This window comes from Pleurodeles waltl, chromosome 10 (genome assembly GCF_031143425.1).
Source record: "Pleurodeles waltl isolate 20211129_DDA chromosome 10, aPleWal1.hap1.20221129, whole genome shotgun sequence".
Lineage (NCBI taxonomy): Eukaryota > Metazoa > Chordata > Amphibia > Caudata > Salamandridae > Pleurodeles > Pleurodeles waltl.
In genome coordinates this window covers 248,918,406-248,937,399 of record NC_090449.1, presented here as the reverse complement: position 1 = coordinate 248,937,399, position 18,994 = coordinate 248,918,406, and the positions used below count along the sequence as shown (strand labels likewise).

General features: G+C 42.1%; 1 protein-coding gene across 1 annotated transcript in view; it reads left to right on the top strand.

Moving 5' to 3' along the window:
• TXNDC11 (thioredoxin domain containing 11) overlaps positions 1 to 18,994 on the top strand; it is a 353,597-nt gene that overhangs the window by 197,905 nt on the left and 136,698 nt on the right. The window contains exon 6 of the mRNA XM_069210328.1: positions 863 to 975. Coding sequence (XP_069066429.1) covers positions 863 to 975 — 113 coding nt within the window. The remainder of the gene's footprint in view (positions 1 to 862; positions 976 to 18,994) is intronic.

Below are 18,994 nucleotides of genomic sequence, written 5' to 3'. Positions count from 1 at the left end.
CTGCTGCACGCTTCCACTGTGCCAGATTCATTTATAGGCAGCGAAAGAACAGGGCTTGCAGTAGGTGTGATCATCGCAATCGTGCAGGAATTAAATTGCCTTATGGTGGTGTGCAAACTCCATATATCATGAAAGACAGTTACAATCAACCAGTGCCTAATAAGTTGGTCTGATCAACGCGTAAAAGCATTGACTGGGGGAAGTAGTGATCTTTTTCCTGTTTCTTTTTTTGTTAGATGATTGCTAGTGCAGTGAGACCTAAAGAGTGGCTTACTGTTGTACTAATGTGCGATCCAGTACAGTGAGACCTAAAGAGTGACTCACTGTTGTGCTAATTTACGATTTAAGGAGTCAACTAATTGCTTTATTTCTCCATCCTCCCTTTACCATATTTTCGGGCCCTGAATGTGCCGATCATTCACTCACCTGACATGTACAAGCGTAGACCAGTTTTCTGTTGGCACTGCCAAATATTAAAATTGTCAGCACAGACAGTGTGGACACATAGTTATTAAAGATGGATAACCTGTGGACCAAATGGGAACTTGAAGCGTCCAACACAGATCAAGGTGTGTGTTCAGTGAACTAATATAGAGCGGTTTAAGCAGCTCTGTATTACTACACAGTCTGCTGGCTCATATCCTTTTTAAAAATCCAGTACAAATTTGGTTGGTCAGTCTTACATATGAAAACAACTGTGACATATTAGAGCTGTGGAACGACTAGCTATAAGCCTCTATCACTAGGCCTTTTAGCAGTTATAAAAAACGCAACTCTGTAGCCTGGGAGGGGATATCAATAGGCGTCTCCTGTGTGTGTGCGTTGTGTACAATTAATGCAGCAAATCATTTTGCTATTGCAGATTACATAGGCACTATACGTTTTGGTGTGATCACGGATAAGCGCATTGCCAAGGAAATCTCTCTGACTGATCCCGGGAGTGTTTACCTTCATAGGAACCTCAACAACTCTCTGGTAAGTGAGAAACAAATTGACACATTTCGCTACCTCATTATGGTAACACTTGCAGTTAGTAAATCCTAACCTTAAACTCACCATTTTGTACAGATGAGATGATATTGCGTGCGTTACTGCAGTGGTATTTGGCACTTATAATATTTTCATTTCCAGCTAACTCTATATCCTGACAGGATCCAATATTCACCGTGTTTTCTGTTCTTTTGTAACTCCTCTGTGTCCAGAGGAGGGGCAGGAGCCCTTTAAAAACTTAACCGCGCTCCCGCCGTCGTGGGAAGCGCTGTGTCACGAGAGGAGAGGCAGGAGCCCTTTATAAACATTACCGCGCTCCCGCCGTCGCGGGAAGCGCTGTGTGTTCAGAGGAGGGGCAGGAGCCCTTTAAAAACTTAACCTCACTCCCGCCGTCGCGGGAAGCGCTGTGTCACGAGAGGAGGGGCAGGAGCCCTTTATAAACATTACCGCGCTCCTGCTGCGCGCGGGTGGCGCCCGGGCCAAGGGCGGGCCCGTCCTTGCCCGTCCTTGCCAGGAAGAGGCAGGGCAGGGACCCCCCCCTGACATCCGCCCAAAAGAAGTCTGGATCAGTTAGCCCAATGTACAGGGCTACCTAAAGGTACTGTGCCGGTGATTATTCTTCCAAATAAAGGGTTACCGGGAAGTGCGCTTTTGGTGCTGCTGTGAAGGAGCACTGATCTCCAATTTGAAGAACGCCCCCCCCTCACGCAAGGACTGATATACCCGTTAAAGTAATTTACAGCGCCCTATCTTGGACAAAGGGACTAGCTTCTCAAAATGGGAAAACGTAAGAGAGAAAATGGGGGAAGGGAACCCACCCAGGAGGCCCCCCCCCACCCAGGCTAATAACAAGCTACCTAACGTCTGTAATGGGTGCCATTGAGACAGAGATAGGGAGGGTAGAAGCTACCTTAGAATCGTCTCTTGAGAAAGCAGGAAAGGCTGGGGAGCGGGGGCGGAACCTGTCGGCAACACTGCTGCCGAGCAAGACCAAGAAAAGATCCCCTGTGTAATAGCAGAAATTGACTTAATCGATTTAATTACCCCTACAACTCCAGAGAGTCCACCCCCCAAAAAAAGCAGGCAAATAATCCCCCCCCCAAACGGCAGTAACCCCCATACACAAAGTGGGACCTCCTGTAGATAGGGAAGGCTTTGGGGAGTCCTCATCAGGAACTAAGAAGACCAAGAGCAAATGTCCTTTAAAAACCCAAAAAATAAAACAAACTATAGGGAAACAACCAAAAGACAGTAAAAATCTGGACACAATTAAAACTTGTTTTTTGCAAATTGAAGACCAACTTAGAGACATTAAAAAGCTATGCTCTTCAGTTCTGGAGAAAGTGGCCGTTCTCGAGCAGAAGGTTGAATCTATAACGAATATAAAACCTGAACCACCGAAGGCAGAATCTCAGAACATTCATACCATTCTCGAACATTCTCCCGCTCCACCTACTCATCACCTTCAGAATTTTAGAATATCTCCTGCCCAGAACCCAACCCACAAACCCCTGAATGTAGAGGCCTCACAACATTCTACAAACCCACAATATCAGGGGGGCACAAACAAACGGGAAGGCCGCCGGGGCCAGAAAATTACAAGTACTCGGGCAGCCTGCCCAAGGATACCTTTGGCATGTACCCCCTATGTTTTAATCTTGGAAAATGCCCCTATATTGGAAAGCACCCACCCCGAATCCCACATGTCCCTACTGAATAAAGTGACTCATTGGGTAGGAAAACACACGGGAGGGCGGGTTGACTTCCACAGGGACATTTTAACTGTAAGAAGGGCACCCTGGGTTGGCTCATCCCCTAAAACATCACCTGGGGACTGTATTATAATACATTTTATGACTCCCCCCGGACCGTTAATGCTCTGTATCACCACCTCTCACCTATGAGATCATCCATAGGGCCTATAAGAGTCCAACGTTTGACTAAGTTTATCCATCCGTTATCAAACCCAAGCTATTCTGATTCAACCTACTCTGGGATCCAGAATCCCAGTTATCTTGGTCTCCCTAACCCCTCTGACACTGCTTTGACATTATCTAATAGGTATGAGACCCTGACCACACTAGAGCAGTTAGATTGACAATCGCTAACTGAGCCATCCTTGCAAGATCTCCTGGAAACAAACGTACTCTCACAGTCCCCCCTTAGAATCTAAAGGCGTCCCTAATTTACGTGAAATACAGGGTATGACACCCCTAGGGATTATTTCATGGAATGTTGCAGGTCTAAAATCAAAAATTGGAAACCCTGATTGGATAGATTTAGTGATGGGATATCTTATTATTTGTTGCCAGGAGACCTGGCTCACAGAATCACCACATATTAATGGCTATACCACATATTACGTCCCTGCGACCAAGGCCCATGCAGGTAGAGCCAAGGGCGGTCTGGCCACCTTCTTATCTGTGGAGGCTGGAAGGATGGAAGCACGTGCTGTAGGTATGTGGCCTTTTTTTCTGGCTCTATCTCTGAAACTAGAAAAACCATTCGATATACTACTGATCAACTATTATAACAACACCTTTGATAACTCAGACACTAGCGTGGTCAGTAGCTTGGAGACCCTAATACATAAGGTAACAGTATCCGGTAAAAAGGACACAAGAATAGTCTGGGTTGGTGATTTTAATGCCCATCTCTGCGAGCCAGAACTCCTTGATTGTTGTGGACTCCTGGACGAGATTGATATTCCCATTCAACACTTCAAACATTCCCCGTATGGGAACGCCCTTAACTCTTTGATAACAGTAAACTCCCTTTCCTTCCCCACACCCGCTATCAGAGGGATACCAACATTTGTAAGGGGGGACACTCACACCACTATTGATTATATTATTTATTCTAGAGAGCTGTCCCCTATTACAGGTCAATTCAGGGTTACCCCGACCTGTTTTAGTGATCACAATCCCTTATCCATTATGATTAATCTAGATCTGATAAATGATTCAAAAAGAGGGAAGCGACACCCTGCCATGAAGCTCTCATCCCAAAAAGGGATTACAATCAAATGGGGGAAGATAAACAATAAAACTTTTTTTAGAGATGTATTTCTGAATAAATGGCCAGACGTTATGACATCCCTGGATGAAAATAAGGCCCCACATGAAATCATTTGTGCATTCTCCTCTCTGACAAACTATATGGCGGAGAAACTACAGCCTCGACGAGCTAATAAAGTCCATGGCCCAAGATGGTTTAACCACGCATGTACCTCATCTTTAAGCAAGTTTAAAAAAAACAATCAATGCATCTCCCAAAGATCTACAAGCAATTAAGATCGCCAGGAAAAACTATAAAGAAGTTCTTGCCAAAAGGAAAGTTGAACTAAGTGAATCTGCGTGGGAGGAACTGATGGCTGCAAGTAAGCTTAAAGATACAACTGCATTCTGGCGTGTGGTCAACTCTTCACTATTGAGCGATAACTGTGAGACGCCCATGGACACTGTCATTCCAGCCAAGACCTGGGTGGACTATTTTTAAAAAACTTTCGCCATAGAGACAAATACCCAATCAGAAATGCTAAATTGTCTAAAACCTGCAGGAAATGATCAGCTAAGTATGGCTTTTAGTAACATTATAAGTGTGGATGATGTTAAACAGGCAATCCAAGATAGTCCATCTGAGAAAGCCCCGGGTCCAGACAGAATTCCTGCTGACTTATATAAAGCACTTCCAGACTTCTGGGGCCCACTGCTAACCAATGTCATGAGATCGGCTGTGGTGGGCCCTTTAGTAGACTCTTGGAAAGAAGCGATCATTGTCCCGATTTTTAAGAAGGGAGATAGGGCATACCCTCTGTGCTATCGCCCAATCTCTTTGTTGGACAGTTCAGTCAAAATTTTGGGCAGAGTAATTTTAAATAAGTTAGAAGAATGGGCGAATGATACTCACTCCCTCTCAGAGGTACAATTTGGCTTCCGCCCAGGGGTGAGCACAGTCGAACAAACTCTTAATTTGACACTTATAGTCCAGAAATATACTAAAGCCAAAAGGGGCTGTATACACTTAGCATTTATGGACCTCTCCTCCGCCTTTGATACAGTCAGCAGGGAGAAATTGTGGAAGGTAATGCTAGATATGGGCGTGGATAATCACATAGTTATATTACTCAGTAAACTTCATGCCTGCACAGAGGCTCGGGTCCGTTACTCTCGGGAAGGAGGCCTAACAGAGAAATTCCCCTCACAAAAAGGGGTCAGACAGGGTTGTGTTCTTGCCCCTTTCCTCTTTCTCTTATATATAAATGGGCTGGAGAAATTTCTATGCGAATTAGGGAAAGACTGCAGTTATTAATAACTCTCCAATCCCTGTACTTTTATATGCAGATGATGCAGTATTAATTTCAAGGACAGCGAATGGCCTCCAGAATTGAATGCTTTTAATACCTTTATGAGGAATCTTGGTCTTAAAATTAACAGAACCAAGTCATTTGTTATGAAGTGTGGTCCTAAATTAGCAAAAACGAAACAATTTACTTTAAATGGGCATGAGATACTTAAGGTCCCATATTTTACGTATCTGGGGGTCCCTATTGATGTAGATTTTAACTGGAAGTTTTTAGTTACTACACGCTCAATACAATTCCAAAAAGCCATTGAAGCAGTTTTTAGATTTGCAAGAAGACTTCGACATAAACCTGTTAAGGAAATGATGACTGTCTTCACTTCTAAATGCCTCTCCGTCGCGACATTTGGAGCTGGGGTCTGGGGGCTTGCAGAATGTACAGGGCTCCAGATTATAGAAAATAAATTTCTAAGAAGGTTACTATCAGTCCCCCAATCTACACCTTCAAAGTTCTGTCACAAAGAAGTAGGTTTAAGATATATATCTATCTATATAAAACTTCAACCTCTTATAATGTGGATAAAAATCTGGACTAAGCCTGAAACGCTTCTATGTAGAAAGGTGATACAGGACTGTCTCCTTCTGTCACGATCGCTAGATATACCCTGGCTCAGATATGTTTATCTTTCTCTCCTATCATTAGGATTAGGAGATTTTTTCCTTAAACCAGATACTTTAACAAGACAGGACATTAAGAAGGTTAAAGACATATTCTGGCAGAAAAATCAGTATATGGACCCAGCCTCTAGTCTAATGAGTCAACGGACGAGCTATGAGACACAACAACCTCAACCTAAGTTGTACTTGACCATCATTAATCATGAGCGACAAAGGTTTTTACTCACAAGACTACGCCTAAACACCTTACATTATCTGGTAGCATTCCCAGTTGCTGGAACCTGGTTTAAGATCCTCCCTCCCTGTTGCTGCGATGGAAAGACATCTCAAAGCACATTACACTTTATGCTTTTCTGCACTTTATATACTGTTCCAAGAAAAAGGTTTTTACGTCCGCTATTTCAGTCTAACAGTATCAGAACTAGCCAACTTGCTTACTCCCACTTACATGATTTGGGAAACATGGACATAATTCAGGCTGTGCTAAATTTTATACATGCTGCTTTTGGTTTTCGGAAAATGTATTAACCATGCTTTTAGAAATTTTTATGAATGTGAAATTCTGTATGTTATTTATTTATTTTATGTCTTTTATGGTCTTTTTGCACCAAATAAAGAATAATAATGAATGAATGAAACTCATCTGCAAGAGAATGTAGTGTGATGCAGTTTTTTTCCAAAGGCTAAAGGTGGTTGGCACTGGTTCTTATTTTTGGGGGCGGATGTCATTATGTTACGGTTGAAATATCGACATGCAAAAAATATTGCAAAAAACTACGCTGCCCAATACTATATTCAAGGCAAGTGTACATTTACCATCTTTAAGTCTGCAAACGATACCGAGGCTTACCTTGAAATATAGTGGTGAGGTTGATATTATTACTGCAATATTTTATAGGTCATCATTTTGACAGTGATATAGTGGTAGACCTTCCTGAAGCTAATTTATCATCATCAGACGCTAACCCAAAGCAAGAGAGACAGATGCAGAGAAGAGGGAAAAGAAGGAGGAAGAGAGAGACTGGACAGCATTTATAAAGGTATAGGGCAGGGAAGAAAAGGAATTTGAGATTACTTGAGTGAGTGACCAAAGAGACTGGAAGTATAGGGTAGTGAAAGAAGAGACATGAGGTTTAATCAACACAAGGTTGCCTTATTTGGCAACCCTACCAACGGGCTCTTAAAACAGATTTTGAGCTCCTGCACCCATTTATTTGTTTGTTTTACAAATTAAGCATTGGTGTGAAAGTGGTTTTCACATAACAATCTAATAAATGATTTTGTATTGTCCTCATATGAGACAAGAGGCACATAAGCTGCTTTTGGTTACGACCAGGCCCTCCCTGTACAGGGTCCCAACTTTGTCACCAAGCCTCTTTCCGCATGTAGAGAGTTTCCCAAACTCAACTCCATACTCCTCTCAATGTTGACTTGCCTTTAATCCTTGGAGCCTATCATGAAAAGTGTGCTACAAATGGTTCCCACAGCTTCACTCTTTTCTTAGACACGTTTGCACCGTCCATCCTACAAGTACGTTGTGTTGCTCTAACCCAATCCACACAGTTTGGTGCGTCAGAGGATAACCATTTTTATGCAGATTTCCCTTTGTGCAATCAACACCAGTATAAAAAGTACATGTGACTGTAATTTCTCTAATTTAATTCCAGGCACTTCCCTAGTTAAGGTACCAAAGATGATCAAAGCCAAGCTTACCCTAATCTCTTTTCAATAGATCTATTAAGATTTTACCCACTTCTTGCCATAAATGTTTGATGTTCGAACACAGCCAAAATAAGTGTATGTCATGTGCTGTTTCTAAACTACACTTGGGGCAAAACCTTGTCCTCTGTCCTCCCAACTTCATCAATCTTTTTGGAGACTAGTTTGCGATGTGGACTGTAAATAAATGATTTCTCCTTAAGGGTGCAGACTTAACCAGGGACCAAAGTGCAGACATTGATACTTGCCACAGACTCATTAGCTCCAGCAGGTCCGAGCTCTACTTTTCCTCTGGCAATGTTAATAGCCCATCCTCCCCCTTCATCAACATGCAATACCCTCTGGACACTTCTTTCTTCTGCAGGGAAGCGCTCAACAGTGTATCTTCCCCATTCAGCGTTCTCGATCCCAAAGTCTCTTTGCGCTCCTGTCCAACTGACTAACTGATAATATTTAAACCTAGAAATCTTCATTCCTGTGAGCCGGACTAGTGTGTCCCAGGTTATCACTGTTCTCTCTTCTCACAGTTGTCCCCACTTTGTAACTTCTGCATCCCTTAAAGGTTTAGCTAATGCATCCTGTAAACATTCAGGGGTACCGGGGATAGTTCCATATCAAGGCAAAATCACAGCAGTATGGAATTTTCAGCACTTTCGCAGCCTGTATCCATGCCTTGCATGCCGCCCTCAAGGTCTTTAGCCTGATCGTCTTAAAAATTGTGTCTGACCAAATTTAAATAGAAAATATGCCCCTTCTTCCTTCAAATTCTTTGTTAGAGTATGGTAGCGGTTGAAGATTTGTTGAAAGGCACCTCTTAATAATAGCCTTACATTTTTCTGTTGGAAGGTCCAATTATACAGTTGGAAATCTGGTAAACAATCCCTTCATCTATTTTGCACTTCTGCAACCTTTTCCAGGCAACGCTTGCCCCTTTGGGAGCCCAGACAAAGTTACTCACTTTTCCTTGGAGCTTATTAAACCATTGTGCCTTAAACGCCAACGGGGTTTTATTAAAAATGAAGGTAAACTTGGGTACTATCATCATTTTAACTACGTTACTCCTGCCAACCAGTGAAAGTGGAAGACAGGCCCAAAAGTTTAAAAGTCTACTAGTTTCTGAAACAAAGCCTGTTAAAATTTACTTGAGCCATCTGACTCAAGTCCTTAACCACCTGAACCACTAAATATTGAATCTCCTTTTCCTCCAGAAAGCTAATTGAAGTGGCATTCCAGTTCATTAATTCCGGTTTCTGTTGGTTTACTAAGTACCCCGATAATCTCCCGAAATCTATTAGTATGTTTGTTATAGCAGATAGGATCCTATACAATATTGTGTATAAATCATCAGGTCGTCAGCACATGATACCATGTTTTTTACACACTCATGATATTTAAAAGGGATAATTTTCTGGTCACCTCTCAATCTTATCGCTAAGGGTTCGGTATATAGGTTAAAGAGTAGTGGCGATAAAGGCACCCCTGTTGTTTTCCTATCTGTGTTTGATTTTGATTAGTTAGAATCCCATTAACTAATATCCTTAATCGCCTCAAGGAACCTACCCCCCAATCTGTATTGCTTAATTACTGCATGTAGGAAAAGCCAACTTACCCTATCAAAGGCCTTTTCAGCATCGAATGCCACCACAGTAAGAGGTATGTTTCCTTCTACTGCCACATCTGTAGCTGACACTAGGTCTGGGTCAGCTCGTGCAATTGTCTGCCTCTTATAAGCCCTTCTGATCTTCATGCACCAACCCTCCCATCACTTTCTCCAGTCTTCTAGCTATGACTTGTGTGTAAATTGTATAGTTATTATTTAAAAAAGATATAGGTCTGTGTGACTCAGAAGCTTAGGGGCCTTTATTGGGTTTTAACAGTATATTAATTACCGCTTCATCCCATGAACTTGGTTGTACACAACTATCTAAGTATACAGCGTTTAACCTAGTCAGGAAATGAGCAGCCCCTTGGAGGAACATGGTGACTACCCGAGGAGCCTGCCGCGGGCTTATGTCTCTCCTGGTAGCTACAAGTGGTGCGAGTTATGTGCGGTTGAGAAGTGTAACCATGAACAAAGTTTACCTCGGTTGGCCTCTGCTTCTTGTAGTCTGCTTTTTCTATTTTTCAGAGGTGTGTCAGTGTAGAGCCGGACGGTCTGGCTGCCAGGAGGTCAGTGTTGAGACAGTGATGGCCTGGGAGGAGTGGAGCACTGGAGGAGCGCGGCCCAGGGAATCAATAGAGTGGTGTATAACTGCCCAAGTGTGCCTCCAGGGGCTCACGGGCAGCAGCAGGCAAGGCTGGCGGCAGCGCACGGGGCACTTAGAGAAACGGGAAATCTTGTTGGGCTCCCAACAATGTTCTAAGCAGCATTCTGTGTCTCCAATGAAGGGGGTAGCTGCTAGCAGCAATAGGAGGCTTAGAGAGAATGCAGCTTTACCTACTGTATTACCTCCCACACAAGAAAATCACAAAGAAAGACGGCAACAAATATTGGCAACACGAATAAATGAGAATACGGATGGGGTGAAGACTGGAAGTAGTGAAGGGAAGCAGGTATGCACTAAGAAATGAGGGTGAAAGGGCTGTTTCATTGCTAAATGGGAGGGGCACAGTGATAAGATGCTGTTGGGCAAGACAGTTGTTTAACCTTTTGGCTCTAGGTGTTACACCACATGTCTTGGAAGGTGAGGCTGGCCCCATTGTGATTCTGGTTGAACCTTACAAAAACACAAACAGTAAGGAAACCTGAAGTACCCCACTAAATCCAGGAGGTAGACCACAAATTACACCATCTTTGTTTTCCTTTATTTAAATACAAGCCAGACAAGGGGGGAGCGGACCAGAAGAACTCACTACAGGGAGACACTTCGTACATACCAGCTGCCCTTGAAACTATGGATTCAAGGCATAGTGTGACGAGGGTGGGGTAAGGCCAGCGTTTTACCCACAAAAAAATGTCACGCCCTCTCTCTGGGACCTATAGGATAGGACAGGACAGCGAGGGGGAACTACAAACGTTGCCCCCTGGGATGGGCTGCTACAGGCAGGGCACAGAAGAGCGACCTGGTATAGAGTCATTGCTAACAGTTCTCACAGAAGAGATTAAACAGAAATTTCAATTTCTGAGAAGAAGCAGGCAGAAATACAGGGGGTTTGCGAGAGTCTGGAGCTTAAAATGAGTGAGCTTTCAGGGGGAATATGCAACATGGAAGCCACCATCGAGGTATTGAGTAAGGAGGTTGAATCTAACCGCAAAGAGATTCATACACTAAAATCTAGGGAAAGGGAGCTATGTGATAAAATAGGATCCCTGGAGAACAATGCCAGAAGGAGCAATAATAGAATGCTGAACATTTTGAAACGCATGGAAGGAGGAGACCTGAAAATCTTTGTGATCAGTTTGATAAAGGATTATGTCCCCTCAGTAGCCTTAAAGGATTTGGGGGCTGGTATACCGAGGCTTCACTGGAATCCTTAAAAAAAATTCAAATAAGGAAAAACCTAGTAAAATATTGGTCAACTTTAGGACTTGCTCTATAAAAGAACAGATTATTTCTGAAGCCTTAAGGGCCAACAGTATCAAGGGGGTGGGGGGCGAGGTATCCTTTCGTATCAGATATAACCAGGACAACACAAGATTTACAGTGGGAGCTGGGGGAATATATGCAGGAGTTTGGATCGCTTGGTGCCACTGTCAATTAGAAATTCCATGCAACTCACAGGATCATGTGAAACAACGAAACAACGAAACGTATAGTATAAGAGAGATCACCGAGGTTCAAAGTTTAACTCAGTACTTAAAAGAGAATCATGAGTAGCGACTGGGGAAATGGAGCCCAAGGGTACTAGATAGGAAGGTTTAGAGTGTTCCCCGGGGAGGGAGGGGAGGTGGGGAAGGGTTGGGGGGATCTGAAAGCAGGTGCAGGTTTAAGAGGTGATTCATGTGGTGGGGAGCATGTGGGGAAAAAAAGAAAAAGGATTTCCTCATATTAAACAAATAAATTAAATGTTAACATGATGACCAGGACAAGGTTACGGGTAGAAGGAGAAGACTTTTAAAATACTTAAAACATTCACACTACGAAGTCATACAGGAAACACATTTACTCCAGGAAGAATGGTATAAAATTCTTAAAGGGCAGAAATGGATTAGCCTATATGCATGTACAAATCAGCGCAGTAATGAAAAGGGGATAGCCATCCTGTTAAAGGACTCAGAGCAGGCCAAAGTAGAAAGGTCTGTGTTGGATCCAGGTTGGAGATGGTTGATTGTTTATACTGAGTTACGGCGGGTAGGGTACACATTTGTAGGGTACTATGGCCCTAATATTGATGATCCAGTTCCCCTCTGAGAGTTGTATGGAGAGCTAGTGGCGATAAAGCTGGGTCAATATTTAGTGATAGGAGGGGATTTTAATATGTTAATAGAACCCACTCGAGACAATTCTACGTCGAGACCAGCGATTAATTCTCCTAAGATGAGGGAGGGTGTGTATTCTTTGATGAGAGACCTGTGCTTAGTGGATATATGGAGGCAGAAAGCTGATCAAGAGAAGGGCTATACATACAACAACAAAAAATATAGGCACGTTTTTTGCATATATTTTCTTTTTTTGATAAGCGGGAGTTTGGCGCAGAAAATAAGAGATAGCACCTCAACTGGAACACTTTTCCAATCACTGTGTGGTGAAACTCGAGATTATCCTGTATGAGTGACCAGCTCAATACAGGTGGACTATGGATAGAACACTGTTAAATGACCCCGTAGTCGTTAGCCAACTTTAAAAAAGACACGTTAGAGTTTTTCCAGGTGAATGAAGGCTCTGCTCCTGTGAATTTTGTGTGGGGTGCCATCAAGGCTTTTTGGGGGGGGTAAAATAATTACCTATGCAGCAGAAAGGCACACAAGTCTAGAATGATAAAGCTCGAAATGAAGATTGAGGGCCGGCAAAGAAATCTAGAATCTAGTAAAAATAATGGTGAGAGGTCCAACCTCAGGAATAAACTTAGAATGGCAGGAGAGGACCTGGCAGTTTATCTGGATGATCTCTTGAAGAAAAATGGGAGGTAAGCAAGCTGGCTCATTACGAGTAGGGGGAGGGCTGTGGGAATTTGCTGGAATGGAATGGAAGATGAGGGTAGAAAGATCAAAGAACATGGTTGCAGAGATAATATTAAAGGAGACTGGGGAATGGTGCACAGAAGATCGAAAGATAGAAGAGGCATTTGCTAGCTTCTTTCACACTCTGTACACAGATGACGTAATAGCCACAGAAAATCAGGTAATTAATTGGCTTAAGGAAGCCGAACTTCACATCTTATAGTTTAGATGTGCAGCAGGCCCTAAACCAAGAGATAAGTTCTGAGAAAGTGAGTAGAGTCATCCAAGGGCTGAAAAAGGGAAAGGCTTCAGGACCAGATTCTTTACCTAACAAGTTATGTAGGCTATTAAAGGAATAGTAATCTGATATTTTATAAGGTGAGTAAGCAGTGAGGAGTGGGGTTGGAGTAAGAGGCTGGAGACATGCTCTTCAATTGAAGAGGCATTGATGGAAATAGAAAAGTCTTAGATTAGATGTTGTTTGAAGAGAAATGTTTTTATTGTTTACCAAAGGGTTAGTAAGGATTCCGATTTTCCTATTTGAACTGGAAATGAGTTCCACAAAATGGTTCTTGCACCATAGAATCATTGTGAGGCTGTTCTTTGAGTAGTAAGTATCTTGGTTTCCAGAGTGAGAACTTGTAAGCTCTTTAGATAAGATTTTGGTAGCACCAGGTTTCTTGATGCTCGAAAGCAGATACACAGGATTCTTGCGGTGTAGTACTGTGAATGAACTGCAAGTCAACCTTTTTATTCTGACTCGAGCGGGAGCCAATGAAAGTTTATGGGGACATGAAAAATGTGGCTGAATTTCTTTGAACCAGAAATCATTCTGCCCCAGAGAGGAATACTGCTTTGATCGGAGGAAGGCACAACAGCTAGTAGAGTTTCAATAATCAATTTCTGATAGCTCCAAAGATGGCACTGCAGTCTTCCATTGAGATTTGGAAAATTATATGTCTATACTTTTTATTCGTCTGTGTGCACTGCAACTAGGACAATCTACCACTCACACACCTTTTGGAAGAGTAGATACCTGGGAGAATCTTGATATATGTACACTGGAATGACTGCTGTATTTGGGCAAATAGCCCACTGCACCAGCGAACCCCAGCAACACAAGCTTTTCTGAAACAGATTGTGGTCCTGTGTAACCCATGGAAGTGCAGTTCACATGGGTCCCCCCACATTTTACCATTTTTATCACAAGTGTTGAACTGCAGGATAAAAAAATTGTATTGAAAAAAAAACTGCCACAATCACCTGGCATTCCATAATTTGGAATAATATGAATGACCCCTGTCCTTAAACTCAGGTTCATTTTAAAAATGCATGTTATTTTATGCCCAATTTCTAGTATTGTGTAAGTTACAACTTGGGTGTAACTCTACAGTGTGGCTTCCAACCCACAGGTAACATGGGTGAACTTGGTTCAGTGCACCAGCGATGAATGTGAAAGACGGGTTATTGTAGCCCCTCAAAACACTATTCAATCTAGAAATGAGGTAGAGGCAGTGCTTTTGGGTTAGTAACAATCCCTTAAAGGGATCAGGAGCACCGTGGTAACAGTCACAAACTTTATTTTGCTATTCAAAGGTTCACCCACACACTGTTCTCAGAAGAATGAACACATTAAAATAAAAAGTATTTAATACTACAGGAATAATATGTTTCTCAATACATCTGAACAATTACACTTAATATTTTAAAAAGAACAAGAAAGCATGTTATAATTAATGAGAAGAAAATCAACATTTCTAGCATGGTTTAAAATATCATCTAAAATCTAACACCCTAATGCCTATTTCTAAATGTTACACTAAGAGAGCATGGAAAGCAACTTGCAGTCTGGAGTTTTTTCGGGAGTAAAGGTGCATTGCATACCCTGTTGACTGCAAAGTATTTTTTTGCAGTGGAGGCATGAAGACAGTGTTCCCCACAAAGGACAACCATGCGCTGCGGTAGCAGTCGATATGTCTTCCTCCGGTACAGTGCTTTATCAGCTTCAAACTTCAGGCTTGTTGTAGCATCTGTGGTGTGTTGACCGTAGGTGGGACCGTCTTTGGCAGAATCCTGGGTGATAATCCCGACTACTGGCCAAGTGTTAGACCTTACATACTAAATCTTATCAGAAATTGGAATTTTGACGCAAGTTTAGGAATGTCTAACATAGATTATGTGCATCAAGGTGTGTCTCCCACGTGTTTCCCTATAAACATACAAGTTAAAAGTATCATATCAGACTACATTATTTTGGTCAAATGTCTGTATGTGTTCTTATTTAACCTTGACATGGTGAAGAGTAGTCATTTGACCCAGGCGAATGTCACGTTAAGTGTTGTGTCTATGTCATCAGTCAAATGACCTTATGTTTTCACAGTTCTCAGACGGATAAGTTCAGACAGCATCTGCCTCTTATTGCAGATATGACAATGATTCTGCATAAATCGAGAAAGATCCCATCTTCCATAGAGTGAGAAGATGGCGACCTCCATTACCCAAGTTAAAATCGGGGCTTACATAAAATTGAGTCTGACCTTTAGGGACTTTATATCACTAGGCATTTGATATATATATATTTTTTAAAGTCCATTGGGGTGGAAATTGTGTTTTTTCTGCCACCTGCTTGGGTCTTGTAGGTGTAGCTAGCTATCTCTGTGCCCAGGAGAGTCTGGTGGACATAACAGAACAGTACTTTCATAAATTGACCTTCAATGGAAAAAAAAAAAATATGTTACTAAGAACCATTTTCTCATTTACACCATTCAGGGAGATTTCTTTTATGAATTACTATGATTGATCTACATAATGACCCCTTCGGAATTGAGAATGTTGTCTAATGTTCAAAAATGTATATATTTCTTGGTTCACCCATGAGTTTCACTTTTGCTTCCCCCGACAAACTTGAAGTAGGTAGAAATTGCAAAAGTAGGAAATATTGCTGATTTTTAGCACCGTAAACCTGTTAATGGCATTTAAAAAAATGCCCACTTTTTTCATAGCGCGTAAAAGTACTTGTCAGATTGTCTTTTTCTAATGTATCACAATTGTAAATTACAAACCCTCAATATTTTTACAATCCCCCACCATGTTGGAGAAAGAAGGTGCAAATGTGGCCTGATATTTCATTAAGGGCTAAGTGCAAATTGCCCAAAATGCTAAACCAGCATTGGCAAAGCCAATAGTTCTGACTTGCTTTAGGCGCATGCTCGTTGTGTGATATATCTGGATGAAATAACAGAAAACTTACTAAAAGGGGTCATAGAGCAAGCTGTGTGAAGTTCGAGATTTTAGATGACATGTTTTATTCCCCACATTTATTTATGTAGGCCATGCCTCTTGGAAAGGATTCTTAGCGACGCTTCTTTGGCTGCGCCCCTTCAAGAAGGCGCTCCTTTTTCATCCCGCTCAAAATTCTGGATAGCGGCTTATGAGTACGGGGTGTTCGCCGCTGAAAAAAGGAAGCCTGGTAATCACCAACAGAGCAGTATTTAACTTTAAGAAGTGCAAAGTTCCTTCAATGCCCGCGGAGTAGCTGTGCGCAGGAGCTTGCACGCGCACAGAAGGAGACAAACAGTCCCCAAAAAAGCCTCAGACACTAGAACCCGGACAGTCAAAGGCAGAGGTATGGTTAGCTGAAATAGAGAGGACACGTGCGCGCGCGTACACAAACAAGCCATCCCAACAGAAACTGAAAATGAAAAGGCATAAAGTTGGCGTGATCGGTCCCTAGACTCCATTCAGAATGTATCTGTGGAGATGAATAATTAAAAAGACGATTCTGCTAGCACTGGATGGCAGAGCTTTTCAAGTAAGAGAGGCAAATAACGAGAGACCGTCCTTCCAAGAGTCTAAGTGTTCCAGGATTCCGTGGCAGCTCGCGATAAATAGGACTGGAGGAAAATCAGATGTTTGGAAATATTTGGAAAAAAAAACCAGGACAGTTGAAACACATTTAATAGTTAGAATTTCTTTCATTTCTTTCGTGTTTAAAACTAGTTCAGTTTCGAAAAATCTAATCATCGTATCACACCGTGAGAAAGTGTTTTGAACGTGAGCTTTTGCTGTTTCTAACTGTTGCAGATAACATTATTGTAAGGAAGTATTATTAGGGCATTAAAAGCATGGACACAGAAAGGATTAAAAAGTCGAATTGACCACGCTGAGATTGGATTTAATTAATGTATTAGCTGCAGAGCACAGCAGAGAGCAACAGCTAGCGTTTGCTGGACAATATATAAACTGCAAAATATTTATCGCTTAATTGTGTGACTACTATAACATTTTTTATATATTTGTTATACTTGTTGTTCTTATCCTTATTATTGTGTTTGCATTATTTTCAGTAATGGCGTTAAGAGAGAGAAGGCATTGGTTACCAAGTTAAAAAAAGCCAGGAGGCTGTTGTTGAAAGCATTTTTACTGTTGCAGTCATTCTCGGTTTGTGACTGCAAATTGCATTTTAAAATGTACAAGTCTAATTGTAGTTGCTTGTAAATGTTCACAAGCTCATAATTTCAGTATATTACCAATCTAGAGTGTATAGATGTTTTGCAACGGTGATCCAGTCACAAAAAACGGGAAAAAGTTGCAGACTCATAGGTTGGCATGGCCACCCATTTGCAAGACTGAAGAGGTCCAACGCCTCTTCCCATTGGTGATTTAAAAAAGAAAAATGTTTGTTGAGAGTAGGCGGTGCCTACGAGTAAGGCAGGAGTGCCACTCTGCAGAAAAAGGGCCGAAGACACTCTCTGTGGCTCAGCTTCGCACTGCAGGGAGAAGACTTACTTCTGATCGTGAGTCCAGCAGCTGATTACTCACTGAAGAGGAGTGCTGGAGGAGTGATTGGCTCCACTTAAAGCACAACATATTAAGAGTTGAGCTCTGGTGCAAACAACGGAAGGCAGTGCCTGTCAGTGAATCATAAAGTAGTTTTCCGTGCATTCTCATCCAATCTTTGGCCTCTTTGCAGAGTGCACAGACCAATTGTCAATCATGTGCCAATTGTAGTTGCAATTTTATGTGATGGATTGTGGAGGAGGTTCACCATTGTGAAAATACATGCAGCACGAAACTAATAAGAAAATAGTGTATTTACTTGTGAGCAGTGTGTGTGTGGATGTGTGTGTGTGAGAGCGAGAGAGAGCATGGTCAAGATTCCACAAAAGGATGTACAGGCAGAAAAGACAGTGAGAATAGTGTTGAAGATGATGCTTGAAATAATGGAGTTGGAGGATTTGTGAAAAATGTGAGGAGAAAAAGGACGTGGCTGGCTAAAAGACTGTAAAACTGCAGAGGAAAATGTTGTGATGGTGAGACCAGGACTGATTGATACACTCCAAAAGCTTTTTAAAATGTACAAATCTAATTTTAGTTGTCTGTAAACATTTACAAACTCATAATTTCAGCACATTATTGATCTAGTGCGTATAGATGTTTTGCAACCACCGTTCAGTCACAAAAAAACGGAAAAGTTGCAGACTCCCAGGTTAGCGTTATAAACAATTACTCATACAAAACAATAGAAATTCTGCAGTTATAGTTAAAGTTCTTTCAAGTAACCAAGGTAACTATAACACACTTCTTCGCTATACACAGTTGTCTCATCAATAAGTTTATGGCAAATGTTGCATTCAGAGTATGAAAGATGGCATAGAATATGTTATCAATGATATACTATGTAGAGTAATTAGCTGTGTATGGCAAAGGCACAAGTTATTGTTACATTAGGGTGCGAGTCTCCTTTCTTTTTTTCAGTGAATTTCTTTTTTTTTTTTTTTTTTAAATGTATAACAATTTTAACTGCTATTCGTGAATCCAACCACTGTCACGCACAGCCTTTGGCCTGGACCTGTGGCCATACCCCTATAAGCCCCCAACCTTTCACTGTACGCTGCCTTCTCCTGTGCGCAGTAGGGGTTGCCTGCAAGGGCTGGCCTGCAGCCAGTCCCAGCGGCCAACCCCCCCTAACTACGCAACCCGATGTTGTGCACGGCCCTTTGCACATGCACGTTGGAAGTTAGCCGCGGCCTCTGTGGGTGTGAAAATAGGTGTGAGAGGCTGTATTTCGGGGTAAGAGTGGCTATCAGAGTGTCTGTGTGTGAGGGTGCGTATATCAGTGTTTTAGTGTGTGTGTCAGTATGTTCGCGGGTCTGTGAATGGGTATCAGTGGATGTGTGAGTGGATGTGTGACGGTCTGCGTGG